Raw genomic sequence first — 16,843 nt, forward strand, 5'->3', positions numbered from 1 at the left:
ATCCTAGAGCTTTTTAGATATTGCTTTCTTCAGGCCAATAATTTCAAATGGAGCCTGGATTGTGAAAAGCCATGAAACGGTTTAGATATCTCAAGGAAAACTCTTCATTCACCTTTCAAAATGAAAATAAAATTATGCTAAAATAAAATCACCTAGATCTCATAGCCTCATAAAATAATCCCTACAATAAAAAAATTGCCCAAACAAAATGTGTGCTATAAAATTTTCTTCTTTTACCAAGCATTGTATTGCTATTAAACTTTCCTCTTCTACCAAGCACACTATTGCTATAAAACTTTCCTCTTTTCACCTAGCATTTGTTTTGCTATTTCTCTTCTTTCACCTCACCAAAAGAGTATGCCTGCTAAAAAAAATTCCTCTTTCCAAGCTTGTATTGCAATACTCTGCTTTCAACAAGCATTGCTAGAAAGAGAATTACTGCATACCTTCACCAGAGCTCAAAACCCTTTTCAAGCATGTCCGCAACAAAGGTATCAATGCTATCAAGGCCATTTGTACTTGCTCAGAACTATTGGCTCGAATAGTTATCTGTCCAGTGCCTCTATTGTTCAAATTACCACGAGCACCCACCAATGTTTGACCTACCTTGAATTGTATTTGCAAGTTTCCACCAACTGCAACATCACCATGCCAATTCATAAGAGAAAGCCCAAGAGTCGAGAATGTTTGCTCAATGGGGTAATCTTTGGCTCTAACCGAAGCCTCCAGACTACCCCCATATGCCACATCTCCACGTCCAGTCATAGCTCCACCATTCAGTACCAGCTTGCATTGCTTTCCGATTGTTAGCTTATCTTCTAACTTCATACCAGCTGAGATAGCATCACCCAACATTGTTACCGCAAGACCACATGATGTTCTATTTTTCTTGAAATTATCAAACCTAGTCTCGCTCCGTAAAGTATAACCCAAGTCCTTACCAATGGTTTGTATATCAACTCCTGCCAAAGTGACCTTACCATTCCCATTCTTAAAAGCTGCATTAGCTTCCATTTGCACAGTACCCTCCTTCTTGTCTTTAGTAATTTGGCCTGACAGCGAAGCAGGAATCTTCTTAGAAATCACGAAAGTTTTCTCGATATTCAGTCCATCATATCCACTATCATGATCCCAACCATGGGTCTCTAATACAGGCCGAACAAGCCATTGATTAGCAGTGTCAAGATAGCGATATCTATAAGCAGGGTTGTCGGAATCAAACGATGGAGGTAATGCCATATCAGGCATCGGAACTGCAATTGCACCTGATGTAGTTTCTTCTTCAAGTTCATCCTCCACATAGTCAGATACTTCCTTTGGGAGTGCACTTAGTCTCTTCTTTAACTCCTTTTTCCTCAACCGTTCTTCTTTCAGCTGTTTCTTCATAAAGAGCTTCTCTCTGTATTCTAGCTCTTCTTGATAGATCTTTCTCTGTTCCTTATCCAATAGAGCAAGTTCAGCCCTGGTAAGACGTCTGAAAGGCGGCAAGTCATCATAGTCTTCTTCATCATCTGAGTCACTTTCTTCATCTGAATCAGATACATCATCGTCCATCTGCTCATCTGGAAGTTTCAGCTGTGCACGAGACTGAAGCAAGGATGAAAGTAAGAAAGGAAGAGGGGGCACCCGTGGCCGGGCACCAAATGGCTTAATTGGGCTGTGCTCTTGTAATTTCAAGAGAGAATTAGCTTCAGCTAAGATCTTAGAAGCAAAACAGAGAAGCAAAAGCTGTGGTTTCCAAACATGACCATTGGGTAATACATATTGTCCAGCTCGGTTTTTCCTGCATGCTGAATGATTCTCTACTAAAGAGACAGGGTTCATAAGACGCATATCACCAGCTGCTTGCCGAATAGTTTGCTGAACCACATGAGAACGCTGAGCAACAAACATCTCATAGCTCACAGGAACACCATTAGCACCATCTGGAGGAGCTGAAGAAGCATGTGTAAGAACTACAATAGCATTAAACCACACAGCTGCACCAAAAGTATCAGTGATAGTCCGAAGCAAAGGGAGATCCCCATAGTCTCTACATGGCATGTCTAGTCGATCAAAATAGAGCACCATATCAGGCGGTGACTTTTTGATAAAGCGTTTCACCGATGACATAATCTTCTCGTTATGACGTTGATCAGCAAATGAGGTTAGGAGGCCAGGTGTATCGATAACCCTTAGTTTTATTCCATGGACAGTACCACTGATCATCTGCACTTTCTTTGTTGCTGGGCTATATGCATTAGTAATAGATTTACTTTCATCAAACAAGGAGTTAATAGTAGCACTTTTCCCAACACCACTCTTCCCAAGGACCATTATAGTGCAACCAAACTCTAGATCATCCTGCCCTGCTGCTTCTTGTTCTTCAGCTAATGCACTAGCCCTTTCGAAACTAAAAGCTCCTCCTCCTCTACCACTGGTTTGACCTCTACGAAGTTGCTCAGCCAATCCCAACCTATACAATACCTGAGCAACAACCACATTATTTGCAGATTGTCCAAGCCTATGAGCTAGTCGTAAGAACTTAACACGAATCATCTGAAGTTTCTTCTGAGCATCTTCCTGAGCCTCAGAAAGATCTTCGTTTGAGTCTCTAGGTTCATTCTCTGTAGTTGATATAGGCATGGATGATGATCCACTGCTACGTTGTTGTAATAGAGATCGAGGAGCGTGATCTAGGGAAGGCATGGAGCGCCCTAGCCCAGCAGGTCGAATAGGGAGAGAAGGTCCTGCACCACCCAATGACCGCATATCAGTTGCCCGAGCTTCAGATGAATTAGAACTTACAAATGCATCCAGAAGAGAAGAACTCTCCATGACAAATTCATGTTCATCATCAACATCATCATCATCATCACCTTCACCTTCACCAACAGCATCATTACCATCATTCTCAACCTCATTGTTGTTAGCATTATAAGCTTCAAAATCTTGCACCTTTTTACCTTCTCCGGTCTCAATAACATCTTCTTTACCTTCTTTGATGAGATTAGCCTCAATAACCTCTTCTTTACCTTCTTTGCCGGCATCAACCTTGATCAAATTTTCTATCTCTATACCATCTTTTACATCTTTCTCTTCCACGTCCACAAAATGAATTTTCACATCTCGAACAGCTTCTGGTTCATTTGAACTCTGTAACTCCTGCTCAGAGTCACGTACATTTTTTTCATCTAGGATGCCACTCATCTCCAGAGAGTCAGTTTCCTTGTGCTTTAACGCTTCATCTTCTTCCACAGGGCATGTTGACAATTTTATTTCCAATTCACTATTCTCTGATTGTGCTGAATCCTTCTTATTCTTACTTGTAACTTCTGGAAGCAAATCGTGAAGATCATCCTTTGGTGTGGAATCTGGGTAACCATGAGCGGTATTAAGGTCAATATCATCAGCGGAGTTAACGGTTACAGAGTCTACAAGTTCACTGGTTGATTCCTTCACATCAAGCAATTGGTCATTAGCGTAAGAAACAGGCTCATGAGAATCAAGATTATTTTCATCAAACGATATAAGAATGCCTCTATTGTCCTGTTCAGAATCAATAACCCCCTGATCTTCGCCAGCAACCATGCCTAAGGCCTCAGCTTGTTTTGAATTTAAGGTACTGTTTCCTTCTTCATGAGGTGCCAAGCTTGAGTCATCTACCTCCTCAGACTCATATTCCGCTCCTCTAACAGGCAAACCTCGTGCGGAATAAGAAAGCGAATCTCCCTCTTCTTCAAAATAATCCAAGTCTGAGGCTCCCACATTTGCTTCATCTTCAGCATCATCCAAGGCATCAGTATCATCCTCATCTTCAATTGTGGGCTTAGCTACAGGCATAGCTCTGGTATTGATTATTGAAGAATCTACAGAAGAGACCATGCCAGCATCCAGTTTATTGAACTTAATGGAATTAGCTTCGGAAAATGGCAGGAACTCTGTGAAGGATCCAACAGGACTTGCCATATCTGGGGTGGTAACAAGAGCAATACGCTCGAGAGCACTATCATAGCTTTCATTACTGGCCTCTTCATCTTCATTATCACCTTCTTCACCTTCATCTTCTCCATCCTCTTCTTCTTCTTCTTCTTCTTCTTCATCCTCATCATCAACATCATCTGAAACACGTGCCCGAATAGCTATAAATCCTGAATCCAGGAGTTTTCCATGGCCGCCCTCTGCGCCAACAGAAACTCCTCGTTCTGCATCTGGAATGCTTCCCGAGGAATTATTAATATTATCCTGAGCTTCGGAAGCCAAAACATCACCATCTCTTACTGTTCCATCAATCGACGAGATATAACCTCCCAAGGAAACACGGTCAGAGAGAGTATCCGTTTCTCCCTCTTGCGGAATAGAACTAATGGAAGGAACTATATCCATGGCCTTTTCTTTATCTTTTTATTGTTTCTCTTTCAAAAAGCTTCTGGAAACAGTCCTTCAAAAGAAGGAACAGATTCAGAGAGGTTTGAAGTCGAGATGGGGGGTGGGACAGGAGAGGGAAAGAGAGAACTCACCAGGTTTTATGCAGGTTAGAAGAAAGCTTGGCGGAGTGGAGCTATGTCGTTCGTTGCTTCGAGAGGGGATTCGACAGAACCGTAACAAAACCTAAACCCAACCCTAAACCTAAACCCAAGCTTGAACCTAAAGAACTAAACCCAAACCCAAGCCCAAACCATTACCATAACCATAACCATAATCCAAACCCTAAACCCAAAGCATACGCCCAAAGTGCCAAAAAAGCCCGGGTTTGCGAGACAGGGAGAGGGATGAAAACCTAATTCTTTAGAAGAACGCTGTGCCTCTTCCCATCTCTCTCTCTGTCTCTCTCTTGTCTCTGTGTCTCTGTGTGTCTCTGTTTCTGAATGAATGTGTGTGTGTGTGTGTGTGTGTGTGTGTGGGGTTGGGCCAACAAGATCTTCTTCACAAGAGGCGTGCGTGGGAGACTACATACATACACACCACACCATACACTCAATAATCAATTCTTCCATTTGGATCATCTCTCTCTCTCTATCTCTCTATATATTTATTTATTTAATTTCTACGGCTTTTTTTTCTCATCCCTAGGATCTGCCACGTGTCTTATCCTTCTCTCGTCTCGTCCGTCTGTCCCGCCCACCCCGCATGTCCCCGGGAAACCATCCTCTCGCATTCATTCCGCCCTCTCCACCCCCCCTTCTAGCATCCTCGGACCTGGATCCAAGCTCCCTGGAAAAACCACACGATTCCTTCCTTCCTTCCTTCCTTCGTAGGGTTGGTCCATGTAAGCCGAGAGGCAGCGCGCCACTGCCGTCAACCCTACTCCACCTTTTCGGGAAGCAACTCATTCCTCACAATGACAACTTACGATACCTCGTACCAAGCTCATTGAATGTCACTCCCATCCTTCATTCTCTCAGGAAGCTGTACTATCAGCGAGGCTCGTCATTTCATAAATACACGTGTTCCCCATTACACCAATTTTGCTTTACCAACTTGAATTTTCGAGCACTCTTTCACTCAGGTTGGTGAAATCCGCGTGGAGCAATAACTTGCTCATTGATGAGCCTTTCCCCATCTGTAAGTAAGTTCCTTATGTGTCTCACTACCCCAAGTTTTACTATAAGTCACTAGTTCCCATATCATCTCCTTGTATTAAGCTTCCAAAGTTTTCCAAGAATCATCATCCAAAGGTGAACACCTATTACTAGATTATCAATGATCTTAAGTCAACAAAATATTGACCATTTTTACTTTTTTCTATTGTTGAAACCATGAAGTTAATGATTCCCTTTGACTCTTACGAATCCTCTTACATATGGCAAGGTGCAAGATATGTGATCAACACAACTCATGATACACACTTTTGTGACACACCTTTGCATTCGAATGCATTTTGGCGATCATATATTCCCTCTCAAAATGCATAAAAATTCAACTTTATGAGAACAACTATTGTGAACCATATGACACACAAAGTATTGACATATGGCATTGTAATGTCCAACATCTCTCTCTACCATATGCACTCAAGGTTGTTGAATTCCCATTTAGTTGTATTGCTTGCATGTAGGTAGGCTTGGGTTAAAGATTCTCTTTCAAAAAACTGATTTGTCTAGGTTTTTTTACTACATAGAGAACACATCTCATAATATATTGTAGCTCACACATTCTCATTCCTCAACATTCATGATATTTAAACCATTGTGTCCAACTTAATGTTCCCATTATTGATCTTCCCTAAAGCATTTGGTACTTCCACTTGCGAAGCATCGTCACACCATATCTTGTGGTAGAACTAATTCAAATACATATTGCAATATGCAGAGTAAAATACAACCATGGACCCTCGAGACACAATCCCATAGATCTTAGACACCAATAAACTTTGCTCAGAATCGTAAAAAACATATTGATATTAAATCTAACATGAACCAGTCTAAGTAATTACAAACATAACAACTAATTCATATACAATCAAATGCCACACATCAAATGTTAGATACACTTTAACCTTTCCTTTTGGTTAACAACTAAACCAAAAGTAACTTCCCTCCCAAAGCGAAATTTGAGCTAAAGGCCCACATAACATTATAAAAAGAAAATGGAGTTAGTTCAATTGCATGAACTAACATGAACTAAAGATTCTTATGCTTCAAAATGTCATTCCAATTGGATCTAATTGTTTACAAAATATAAAAATTGATTTGACCATTAGAGCAAATGAATTAGTGTTTTATATCAAGGAATGTTAGAACAATATCATGTGCGACATATTTTATTGTTACCTCAAATATGAAGTCTTGACTCACATATCTTAAAGTTGCTCCTACTTCAAGTTGTAGGTCCTATCAAATCTAATGTTTATGGAACATTTAAATTGATTTGATCTTAAGACAATGATTTAGAGTTCTATATCATGGAACGCTAGAACAATCTCACATGTGACATTCTATTGCTATTTCAAATATGACAATCAATATATTACATATTTAATTGTTACCTCAAATATGACAATGTCTTGCTTTACATATCTTATTGATACATGCCTTGCACAAGCCACTAATTTAAATTAGACTTTCCTCAGGGAAAACGATTTAGCATTTTATAGCATAACCATTGTGAAAAAAGAACACTTCATCGAAATCTTTTATTTATCAAAATAGCCTCATTGGGGAAGATGGAGGGTCTCATGGCTCCACAAGGACTATGTTGCTCTCTTACAACGAAACATTTTATTGCCTCAAACCTGCTATCGATCTCTCCTTGTAGCCAAATCCATAGTAGAAGAGTAGAACATGAATTGTTGTTAATATAATATAATTCTGTCCAAAATGAAAAATTGGAGTATACAAGTTAGAATCTTACTTGTTGCAATGGTCAGTCTTGACAGAAATAGAATAAATTCATGGAGCATTCAAGTGAAAATCTTACTTGTTGGGTCACTCTTGCCATCCACAAGTTTGCTCAAATGGAACTGAAGACTTCTCTTCAAAGGAAGAAAGTGATATAATCATGAAGTCTACAGATCAAAATATTGGTCTTGTCATTCATCTCAAATGTCATGTTGCAATATTTGCATATCCTGACATGTTTGTATACCTTCTTCACAAGCAAAAAGATGAAGGGACATAATCAGAAACTCAAAAAGAAATATGTTTTAATTACCTTTCATATCATAGAGACAAAAGAATACACATTGTAGAGCTACTTTCTCACCTGCTCAATTTCCAATTCCAGATTCACATCAGCAATTTGTACAAGCCACGATTGCATTGATATCGTCAACACATCCATGGTGCAGATGATCAGTTGTGGTAGTTTATTGTTATATTAAATAATGACCTTGAATTTGGACTGCATGTTTGCATGATTTGGAATCCACTTCAATAGTCGGCTGTGCTTGAAGAAGTTGGTGTACAACTTTCAATTTACAAGCTAAGTAGCAACACCTGAATATATATGAGACATAAGCACGTAAGATGCAGCATGTTGTTTCCCAATCGACACTGCATTCTTAAATACCTCTTTTCCAAGTTCCACATTTCCACATTTTCTACAAGAACCTAGAACAGTATGCCAAACATCAAGATCAGGGTTGAATGGCAACCTCTTGACCATTGCTAATGCCATGTCAATTTGACCTACACGAGCAAAAAGATCCACAATGCAGGCATGGTGTTCCACAGTAGGAATAATTCCATAGTCTCTACTCATAGCTTCAAGATACATCAAACTACTATTAAATAACCCTATACGACTACATGCATTAAGAATAATGACAAAGGTGATATGGTTGGGCTTTATAGATTTTTTGAGCATACTGTGAAAGACATTTAAAACATTTTCACTGTCTCCAAGCTGGGCATACCCTGCCATTAATGAATTCCACAAGGTTGTGTCCTGTACTGGACGCTTATCAAACACTTCTTGTGCTAAGTCAAGTGAACCACATTTACAATACATGTCAACCAAAGCAATGCCAGCAGCTGGATCATTTTCCAATAACCCATTTCTTTCCAATTGAGCATGTATTTCTCGACCCTTATCTATGGCTCCAGCATAACCACAAGCTTTCAGGATGCAAAGATATGTCACATCATCTGGAGACAATCCCTCTAGGGACATATGTGCAAGGCAATCAAGTGCTGCTTCTCCATGACCTTGCTCTGCATAGCCTGAAATTAGTGCGGTCCATGAAAAAACATTCTGAACCGCCAGCTTATCAAACACTTTGCGTGCCTTTTTAAGAAAACCACATTTGGCATACATGCTGATCAATGCGCAGCCAACAGCAGGATCTTCCAACAGCCCTCTTTTTTCAATTTCCAAATGGAGGTTTTCCCCCTTCTCTATTGCTCCAATACAGCTACAAGCTTTCAAACATGAGACAAAAGCAATAGCATCTGGATGAACTCCCTCTAGCAACATTTCATTAAAACAGCTGATTGCTTCCTCACTTGGCCCATGCTCAATATAGCCATTAAAAAGAGAAGTCCAAGAGACAACAGTTCTGATTGGAAGCTTGTCAAAAACTTCTTGCGCTTTAACAAGAGATCCAGATTTCACATACAAATCAACCAAGCTATTTCCTACCATGATATCTCTTTCCAACAAACCTTTTACAACAATCTCAGTATGTATTTTTCCACTTGTCTCTATGGCTCCAACATTGCCACAAGCTTTCAAGCTGCAAGTGAATGTAATTGCACTTGGCGAAATTCCTTCAACTTGCATCTGTTCAAAACACTGCAATACTTTCTCGTTATACCCATGATTCGCATATCCTGTAACCAAAGAATTCCAGGAAACAATGTCTCGACCTGGAAGCTTCTCAAATGCACCTTGTGCCAGGTCAAGGAAACCACATTTAGCATACATTACAATTAGCATATTGCCAACAGAAAGTTCTCTTCCAAATAAACTTTGGATCTCAATCTTTGCATGTATTTGTTGGCCTTTTTCTACAGATCCTATAGTACCACATGCTTTCAAGATGCAAACAAGAGTAATATCATCTATTGGTATACCTTCAAGTTGCATCTGTTCAAAACATTTAAGTGCTTCATCACCACGCCTATGCTCAGCAAGCCCCGAAATTAGCATAGTCCATGATACAGAATCCCGAACACTAAGCTTGTCAAAAGTTATTTGTGCTTTGGTAAGAAAGCCACATTTACAATACATATCAACCAATGCACTACCGACAATCAAATCTGTTTCTAGCATATGATTGGTTTCAATTTCAGCATGTATTGCTTGGCCCATGCCGACATCACCTCTATTGCCACAAATCCTTAGAACACAAGAAAATGTTATAGGATCTGGAGAGACACCTTCAAGTTGCATTTGCTCGAAGCAGTCTATGACATCTTGATCACAGCCATATCTTGCATATGCTGTAATGAGTGCATTCCAAGAGACAACATTTCTAACCGGAATCTTTACGAAAACTTCTCGTGCCTTAACAAGTGAACCAAAATTAGCGTACATATCAAGTAACGCGGTACCAACATAAAGGTCCTCTTGGAGCGATTTATTTCTAGCAATATCAGCATGAATTCTTGGTCCCTTTTCGATGTCTTTCACCTCTCTACAAGACTTGAGCAAAGCGACAACAGCATGTCCAGAGAGAAGAACAATATCTTCATTTTGTAATCTCTGGTAGAGGTTTAAGGCATATATGGGCTTTCCACATCTCACACAACCAGTGATGAGAGTATTCCAAGATAATTCATTAGGATGCAACAATGCATCAAAGGCCTTGTAAGCTTCATCAATACATCCAACATCCACAAACATAGAGATAAGGCAATTACATAAAGACGTATGAGCTTCCAAGTCATTTCTATACACATAGGAATGAAGACGGAGTACCTGATTGCGATCATTCCTTCTTCTAGATCTATGCAATATGCTTAATATGTCTCCAATGGAAGGTTGAGGATGTGTACCTTTCTCGAGAAGTGGCAATGCTTGATCGAGGGTGAGAATCTTCCAGAAGCTATGGAAACCATGTGCCTGCGCCACTTCGCTCAGGAATGCTGATGCAGGAAGCCCTGCGGTAGATTGCCATGTCTGCATCCCATCAGCATTACCACCTCTCTCTGTCTCTGTCTCTGTCTCTCTCTCTCAACCCTGCTGAATATGTATATACATACACTACTAGTGACACACTTGTATATATATTTCCTATGTACATATTTCTGTATTGTATACACTGTACACATACATATATACATATAACGCTAGATATTATGTTATGTATAGAAGAAGTATATATACAGTACAAAAGACACACTTGTATATATATTTTCTATATACATAGATAGATAGATGCAAGTGTCAAGATATCATCCATTATATGCCATTCAATATTTAGCTCGCCCTTTTAAATATCGCTTCAGAGCCCTCATCATCGTCACGGTATAGTCGTTGAGTGTCACTAACATTTCCCTCTGGCATATCCATCAAGTTGTCGGGGGTGCTACCATGCTCTCATAAAAAAATTTATTGTTGTTAGTTGGACTAGCTTGTTGTTCACATTGAGCTTGTTGACATGTCAATAGGCCCTCCCTGAATGTGGTATGGTGTTCGTTTGGAGACAACAATGTATCAACTTGTCCAAAACATACCATCCAACATTCATTTCGAGTCATTGCTGACATGTCACCTCCCATTGACACGTGATTATAGTGAATGAGATGCCAATCCCCTTCCTCTGTTGGTTCCACTTGGTAGCCTGCCATCCATTCTTTGTAGCATGAAAGATATTGTTGCCATCCAATGTTTAACAAACTCCATTATTTAAGTTCACCTTCTCTACAAATATTTCAAATAATCTAATCGTGTTAATTAAACCCCTCAATTAATTATTCCAAGTTTTCAATTTCAACAGTTTGCCTACAAGCTTAACTGCATTATAACTTCTTTGTCCAAATCATTGTAAGTGTATTTTCCTTGCAATGTAAAACATGAAGTTGTAAAGCCAATGTTTAGAAGGAATTTGTTAGTCTACACGAATTGAAACTAAAAACTCTAAATGAAAAACTAGAACCTAGAATGTCACATCAATTGTGAAACCCATTGATCAAGACATGAAACCCCAAGCATTAAAAAGCACATTTATTTGATTAAATTTAAGAATATGCAAGCTCATGAGTCTATAAGGAATAAGACATTTACGTAGACTCATCTTACTATGTGTATGGATGGACATGTGAGAATATTACAGAAAAAAGAGTGGCATGTTTCAGATTGCCACATGAAATGCACGATGATTATATAATATGTATACTCCCTACCTCTTATGCCTCCCAACCTCCACCATGTTACCCATGCTGAATTTTTTTTTGTTAGCCCGCATTGTCCTTGATGAAATGATCTACTTATGTGTTAGCCCTCTTTGTCACCCATGTTATATTTCCAAACCTTACTCGCCAACATTGATAACCAATGAGAAATTTCTCTTTGAGGTGTCATCCAACCTTCTCCATGTTATCTACTTGAATTTATATATTTTGTGAAGACCGCATTATGCTCCAATTTATTTAGTATCGCCTTATCTCTCTTCGTGCCCTATTGTGCTCCAAAACATTGTTCATCAAGATCCATGACCAATAAGAAATATGTCTTTGGTGATAACACGATAGAAAAAATCAACATAATTTTCTCCCATTAGTATCTTATAATCTTTTATCATGTACATCTCGCACTAGAATTGAACACCAATTGCTAGCATTGTGTAATTTCACACTGCAACCTGAATCTTGGTGAATGTGGCTCTAGAGAAAAAATTTCTTTAGCACTTGATCAAATGTTTTTTTATGCATGAAATGCTACAAATTTGTGAAAAAACACGACAAATTTAAAGGATTTAGTACAAAAATGATGTATTTATGGTACTCGCTCAAAAATCTCTACTTTCATAAACTAGAAAGTGAAGGCATGGTTTTCTTCAACGTGACACATGCAACTTCATCGTTGGAATAAATGTTTGCACATAGAAGTTCTACTAACAAATATGTAACTATTATTTTATTTTATCCAAAAAAAATATGTAACAATTCATTCCATAGCTTGCGGCTTCTTGTGTGATTTAAGGTCGTGATTACCTCTATATTACAAATATTAAATTTCGTAATAGAAAATTTCTACATGGCTTCTTTCATCTAGAACCTTCTTTTAGAGTAGGGTTTCTTATGTGAGATGGAATTTAGGGTGTTTGAGAAGGATCTAAGTTTCTATGACTAAAAAGAAGCGATTGAAATGAATAGTAGTGAAAAGCCAAAATGGAGTAATCTTAAGGATCAAACTTTGAACACTCATGGAAGGAATGTGTGAAGGCATCAAATTTATGTTTATGGAAATTTTGATATAACCTTGATATTCTTGGACTATGATGATCTATATAAATCATCATGTGCTCTTGGATGTCCTACAGAACCTATGAAAAATAGAAACGACCCAAGAGGTGGATCACATGGCGAACTAGCGAGGAATAGAGGAGGGTGAACAACCATCACCAACACAATTTATTATGTATAGTCGGTGTGTAATTCAATAGTATACCTCCTCACCTAAACAATGGTAGAACACATGTGGCTCGTGCAAATTTTTACTTTCTCAATGTCATCCCTAACTTATGCGGACAATGCGAATGCATGTATTTAGGAGAGAGGGGGATAATGGTGGTCTATGTAGACTAGAGAGTATATACATATATATATTATGCGTGTGTTTGTGTGTTGTGTGTGCGCGCATTGGGGAAATGATGGGCGGGTTTGAAAGAGAGCAAAAGTGACTGGCTAAGGTTTTGATGGGCGAGCGAATATATCGATTCAAATGTGAGTGTGGAGAAAGGTGACATAGGTACATAACAACAACCAGCACATGCATCGATTGACATGCCTAGAGACCATAAGAATATGAAGAACAAGTCACATAAAATTGGCTAATCGCTAATTTCTGAAAACCGGAAGGCTGGAGATCGAAGACCGAAGTTGGAAACGGGGATGTTCCGAATGTAGTTGCGATACATGGAATAGTGATTGGAATGAAAATGGAACAAATACAAGATTACAGTTCCCAATAGATGGATGGAAGCATGGATGGATGTATCGGAATAGTACGTAATATACTCGAATGCACCGGCAAACATTCCCTTTCATACGAATTCAAACGAATGCGTATGTTATCAAAACATTCGTATGGTTATTATTATTATTACATTTTTTACCTTAACTTTCTTACCTTTAAAAAACAAATTACCTTATAATAAATATGTAATGAATACAAAAGTATGGTATTTACGATACGTAGAGGGTGTTTACCATACTCGAATGATTTCAACATTCGCGAATACGTATGGTTATGTATGGTTCATACTATGGATGTATGCATGCATGGATGGGGCAGGGGAGAAGCCTGTCTTTCTGCATGCATTTCATGGCAAGCTCCAAACAGGCAGAAGCTTCCGCTTCCTCCTCCTCCCATCACCACCACACGCCTCTACTATTTCATCCTCAGACACAGACACAGACACAGACACAGACACAGAACAGGCAGGAATCCTCACAGACATCGACAGAATTCATCGAAGGAGATCGATGATAGTAAAGACGCCATGGCCGCCCCCATGTACCTTCTTTCTGCGCCGCGATCTGTCATCTCACACCCTTGCATGCCTATGTCTGGCCTCGATCATTATGCCTCTGCCCCGAAATCTAGCTCTTGTCCTGCCTTCAGTACCACCAATCCAGTGGCTATGGCGATGTATTCTTCTCCTTCCTCCTCTTCCTCCTCCTCGTCTAGTTTCATCAATAAACTTCCTGCAGAATTATCTTCTGCTACTTCCAATGGAAGCCGAGTCTACTGCAACATGCAGGTCAGACACCATATTTCTGATCGTGATGAGGTTAATACGTTTTAGAGGGAAAAAAAAACTCTTTTTGAAACTTTCGTTGATTCTCTGTAGCAAGCTTGAATCGTATGGTTTTCTGCATGCTTATAAATCTTAAAATCAACTCGATTAATTTCTTAAAACTGTCATTAATCTGCTTCAATGATTTTGCAATCATGTAAATTCATGGCCATTCAAGCCACTTCCTTTTCTTTACATCTTCACATATCATCAAACTGTTTGTAATCTTATATCAATCTATGTTTTCTTTTAATCTTCAACCTCAATCAGTCTCTAGCTCTTGGTTTAATTTCCATTAACCGCTGGCCTGTTAATCTGGTTAAACCCATCGTTAGATTTCGCGTGTCCCATTTTTGTGACCTTTATTAAAATCATTTTTTCTGACCAGTCTATATTTGCTCTAAATTCCTTTGAAAATCTGAGTAGACCTTGCATGTCCATTTTATGACCTTGTTAAAATCGCTTCAACCTTAACGAACCTCTTGATTTCCATGAAATCTGACCTTATTCATTAAATGTTTGGTGTTAGATTTTGCCTGTTCATTTTTGTAACCTTATCAAAAAGTTACCATCTTTCCAATGAGGTTGAGCAGCCTGTTACCTGTTCCTGTTCCAAGTTCCATCAAATATGATGAAAACCTTGGGGATCTACATACAACAATATGTCATTAATTCATCGACATGCATGTTTTGTATGGATCAAGGTTAATCAAGTTGGTAATGATCTAAAATGTTACCAATGAATATGGAGCAAGGTTAATCAAGTTTGTAATGATCTAAAATGCTACCTATGAATATCTCTACTCTCAACAACTCAAAGCTAAATGATCTTCCAACGTCATTAATTGCTCTAGCTATACTGCAAACTAGCAATACATGCATGCATCCATGTATGTATGTACAAATGCAAATAAAATGTGAGTTTGATTACATTTTATTTGCATTTGTGTGTTTCCTCTTCATGACAAACGTGTGCTTTATATATATTAATTTGTGGTTTTTGCATGATGTTGGCATCTAGGTGGTGAACCCTTGTACGAACAGGAGGTTCGAGACATTGTCGTATGTGCCTGCGTTGAGTGACGAGCAAATCGCAAAGCAAGTCGACTACATCATCTTGAAGGGATGGGTCCCTTGCCTCGAATTTGACCACGTAATTCATCAATTTTACCTTAACATCTCAAAACTAATATAACTTATTTTATCAATCAAGATTCTTGAAAAGGAAATTTTACAAGATTACCTATATTTCTTTATATAGGAAAGTGTACCACATGGGGGTATTTAGTTGTTTTTTAGAACTTAAGGCATTATGGTAAATATATCAAAAGTTCGTTTATTTATTTATTTACATTTACTTAATGTTGGGATGACCAATTCAATCTCTATATCTCTCTCTTTTAGGAAGCTACCTTATCTCGAGAGAACTCTAGGGGATGTGGCTATTATGATGGACGCTATTGGACCTTGTGGAAACTTCCTATGTTTGGATGCATGGATGCTGGAGCTGTTCTTAGGGAAATCGACGAGTGTAAGAAAACCTACCCGAACGCATACATTCGTCTCATGGCATTTGATAACAAGCGGCAAACACAAGTTGTGGCCGTGGTGGTGCACAAACCCAACTCTTCATAGATGGTGCTTTCTTCTCTAGTTACAAAATGATCTCCATTAAATCCAACCTACATAAATTTTAATGGATACTTTAAAGCCATATTGTTAATGCTCTATTGAGTTTCACATAATAGAATGGCACGACTCATTTCTCAAAGTATGATGTAAGAACCCTATTTTCACAAGATAACAAAGAACTTGTTATGATCCTTTCCTTCATTATGGAATCCCAAATGGTTTTGTGTGGTTTATAAAAGGTTTGTTTCACGGATATTTTTTATATACGCATGTCCACACAAGCTCGTAACAAAATGATTAAAGTTTGTTAGTACCAACATAAACTATGCATTTCCGTTAAAGGAATAACAAGCACGTCAACCAAGAAAGTGAGCAAGCAATATCATCATGACATGTAGATTTTTTTCTTCTTACTTGATATAGCAATCAATAATGGCTTCTAAACGTTAGCAAAGCCCCATTGCTAGAACATGAATAGGGACTTTTTGTCTGCCTCTATAAAAAACAATCATCTCCATTCTCCACATTAAAGATACTCCTCCAATGCAAGGGCCATGCAAGCAAGAACCAATTTTCTCGTATGGAGGTTGAGAACAATGGGAAAGCTTGAGATTTTGATCATATTGATGGTATCGTTTAATTGCAAATTAACAGCCTCCATATGAGCTCCCCTTTAATTCTTTTGTTTCTCCTCCTGATATCACTTCCATTTTAGCCACATTTACAGAAAAATAGATCAAGTTCAATATGAAAACATTTGAGAGAATCTAATTGCCTTCATAGTCGACTCCCTCCAAAGAGTAAACAATAGGCATATACCAATAT

At 38.7% G+C, this 16,843-nt stretch overlaps 3 protein-coding genes across 6 annotated transcripts; 1 reads left to right on the forward strand and 2 right to left on the reverse strand.

Annotated features, from left to right (window-relative positions):
• Positions 1-132: 132 nt before the first annotated feature.
• Positions 133-4,641, reverse strand: LOC147862608 (translocase of chloroplast 101, chloroplastic-like). 2 transcript variants are annotated; one of them, XM_087321825.1, is made up of 2 exons: positions 4,500-4,641; positions 133-4,420 (listed from the first exon to the last, which is right to left on the reverse strand). In XM_087321825.1, exon 2 carries the CDS (start codon positions 4,363-4,365, stop codon positions 436-438), a length of 3,930 nt encoding a protein of 1,309 aa, XP_087177951.1. In that variant the 5' UTR covers positions 4,366-4,420; positions 4,500-4,641; the 3' UTR covers positions 133-435. The 2 variants fall into 2 exon arrangements, with proteins under 2 accessions (XP_087177951.1, XP_087177952.1); XM_087321826.1 differs by having other exon boundaries at positions 133-4,408; positions 4,500-4,633.
• A 2,249-nt stretch (positions 4,642-6,890) lies between these two features.
• Positions 6,891-10,592, reverse strand: LOC147862609 (putative pentatricopeptide repeat-containing protein At3g01580). Of its 3 annotated transcripts, XM_087321525.1 has the most exons (4): positions 7,990-10,592; positions 7,684-7,916; positions 7,399-7,566; positions 6,891-7,289 (listed from the first exon to the last, which is right to left on the reverse strand). In XM_087321525.1, the coding sequence occupies exons 1-2, from the start codon at positions 10,546-10,548 to the stop codon at positions 7,896-7,898; spliced, it is 2,580 nt and encodes an 859-aa protein (XP_087177651.1). In that variant the 5' UTR covers positions 10,549-10,592; the 3' UTR covers positions 6,891-7,289; positions 7,399-7,566; positions 7,684-7,895. The 3 variants fall into 3 exon arrangements, with proteins under 3 accessions (XP_087177651.1, XP_087177649.1, XP_087177650.1); XM_087321523.1 differs by having other exon boundaries at positions 7,684-10,592; XM_087321524.1 differs by having other exon boundaries at positions 7,633-10,592.
• Positions 10,593-14,018: 3,426 nt separating this feature from the next.
• On the forward strand, positions 14,019-16,078 carry LOC147862610 (ribulose bisphosphate carboxylase small subunit, chloroplastic-like). The gene is made up of 3 exons (XM_087321482.1): positions 14,019-14,350; positions 15,408-15,539; positions 15,791-16,078. The coding sequence occupies exons 1-3, from the start codon at positions 14,090-14,092 to the stop codon at positions 16,019-16,021; spliced, it is 624 nt and encodes a 207-aa protein (XP_087177608.1). The 5' UTR covers positions 14,019-14,089; the 3' UTR covers positions 16,022-16,078.
• The last annotated feature ends 765 nt before the right edge of the window (positions 16,079-16,843 follow it).

The sequence above is a fragment of the Azolla caroliniana genome, unplaced genomic scaffold (assembly GCF_043228905.1).
Source record: "Azolla caroliniana isolate FFs.n. ecotype wild unplaced genomic scaffold, voAzoCaro1.0.p SCAF_6, whole genome shotgun sequence".
Taxonomy (NCBI): Eukaryota; Viridiplantae; Streptophyta; class Polypodiopsida; order Salviniales; family Salviniaceae; genus Azolla; species Azolla caroliniana.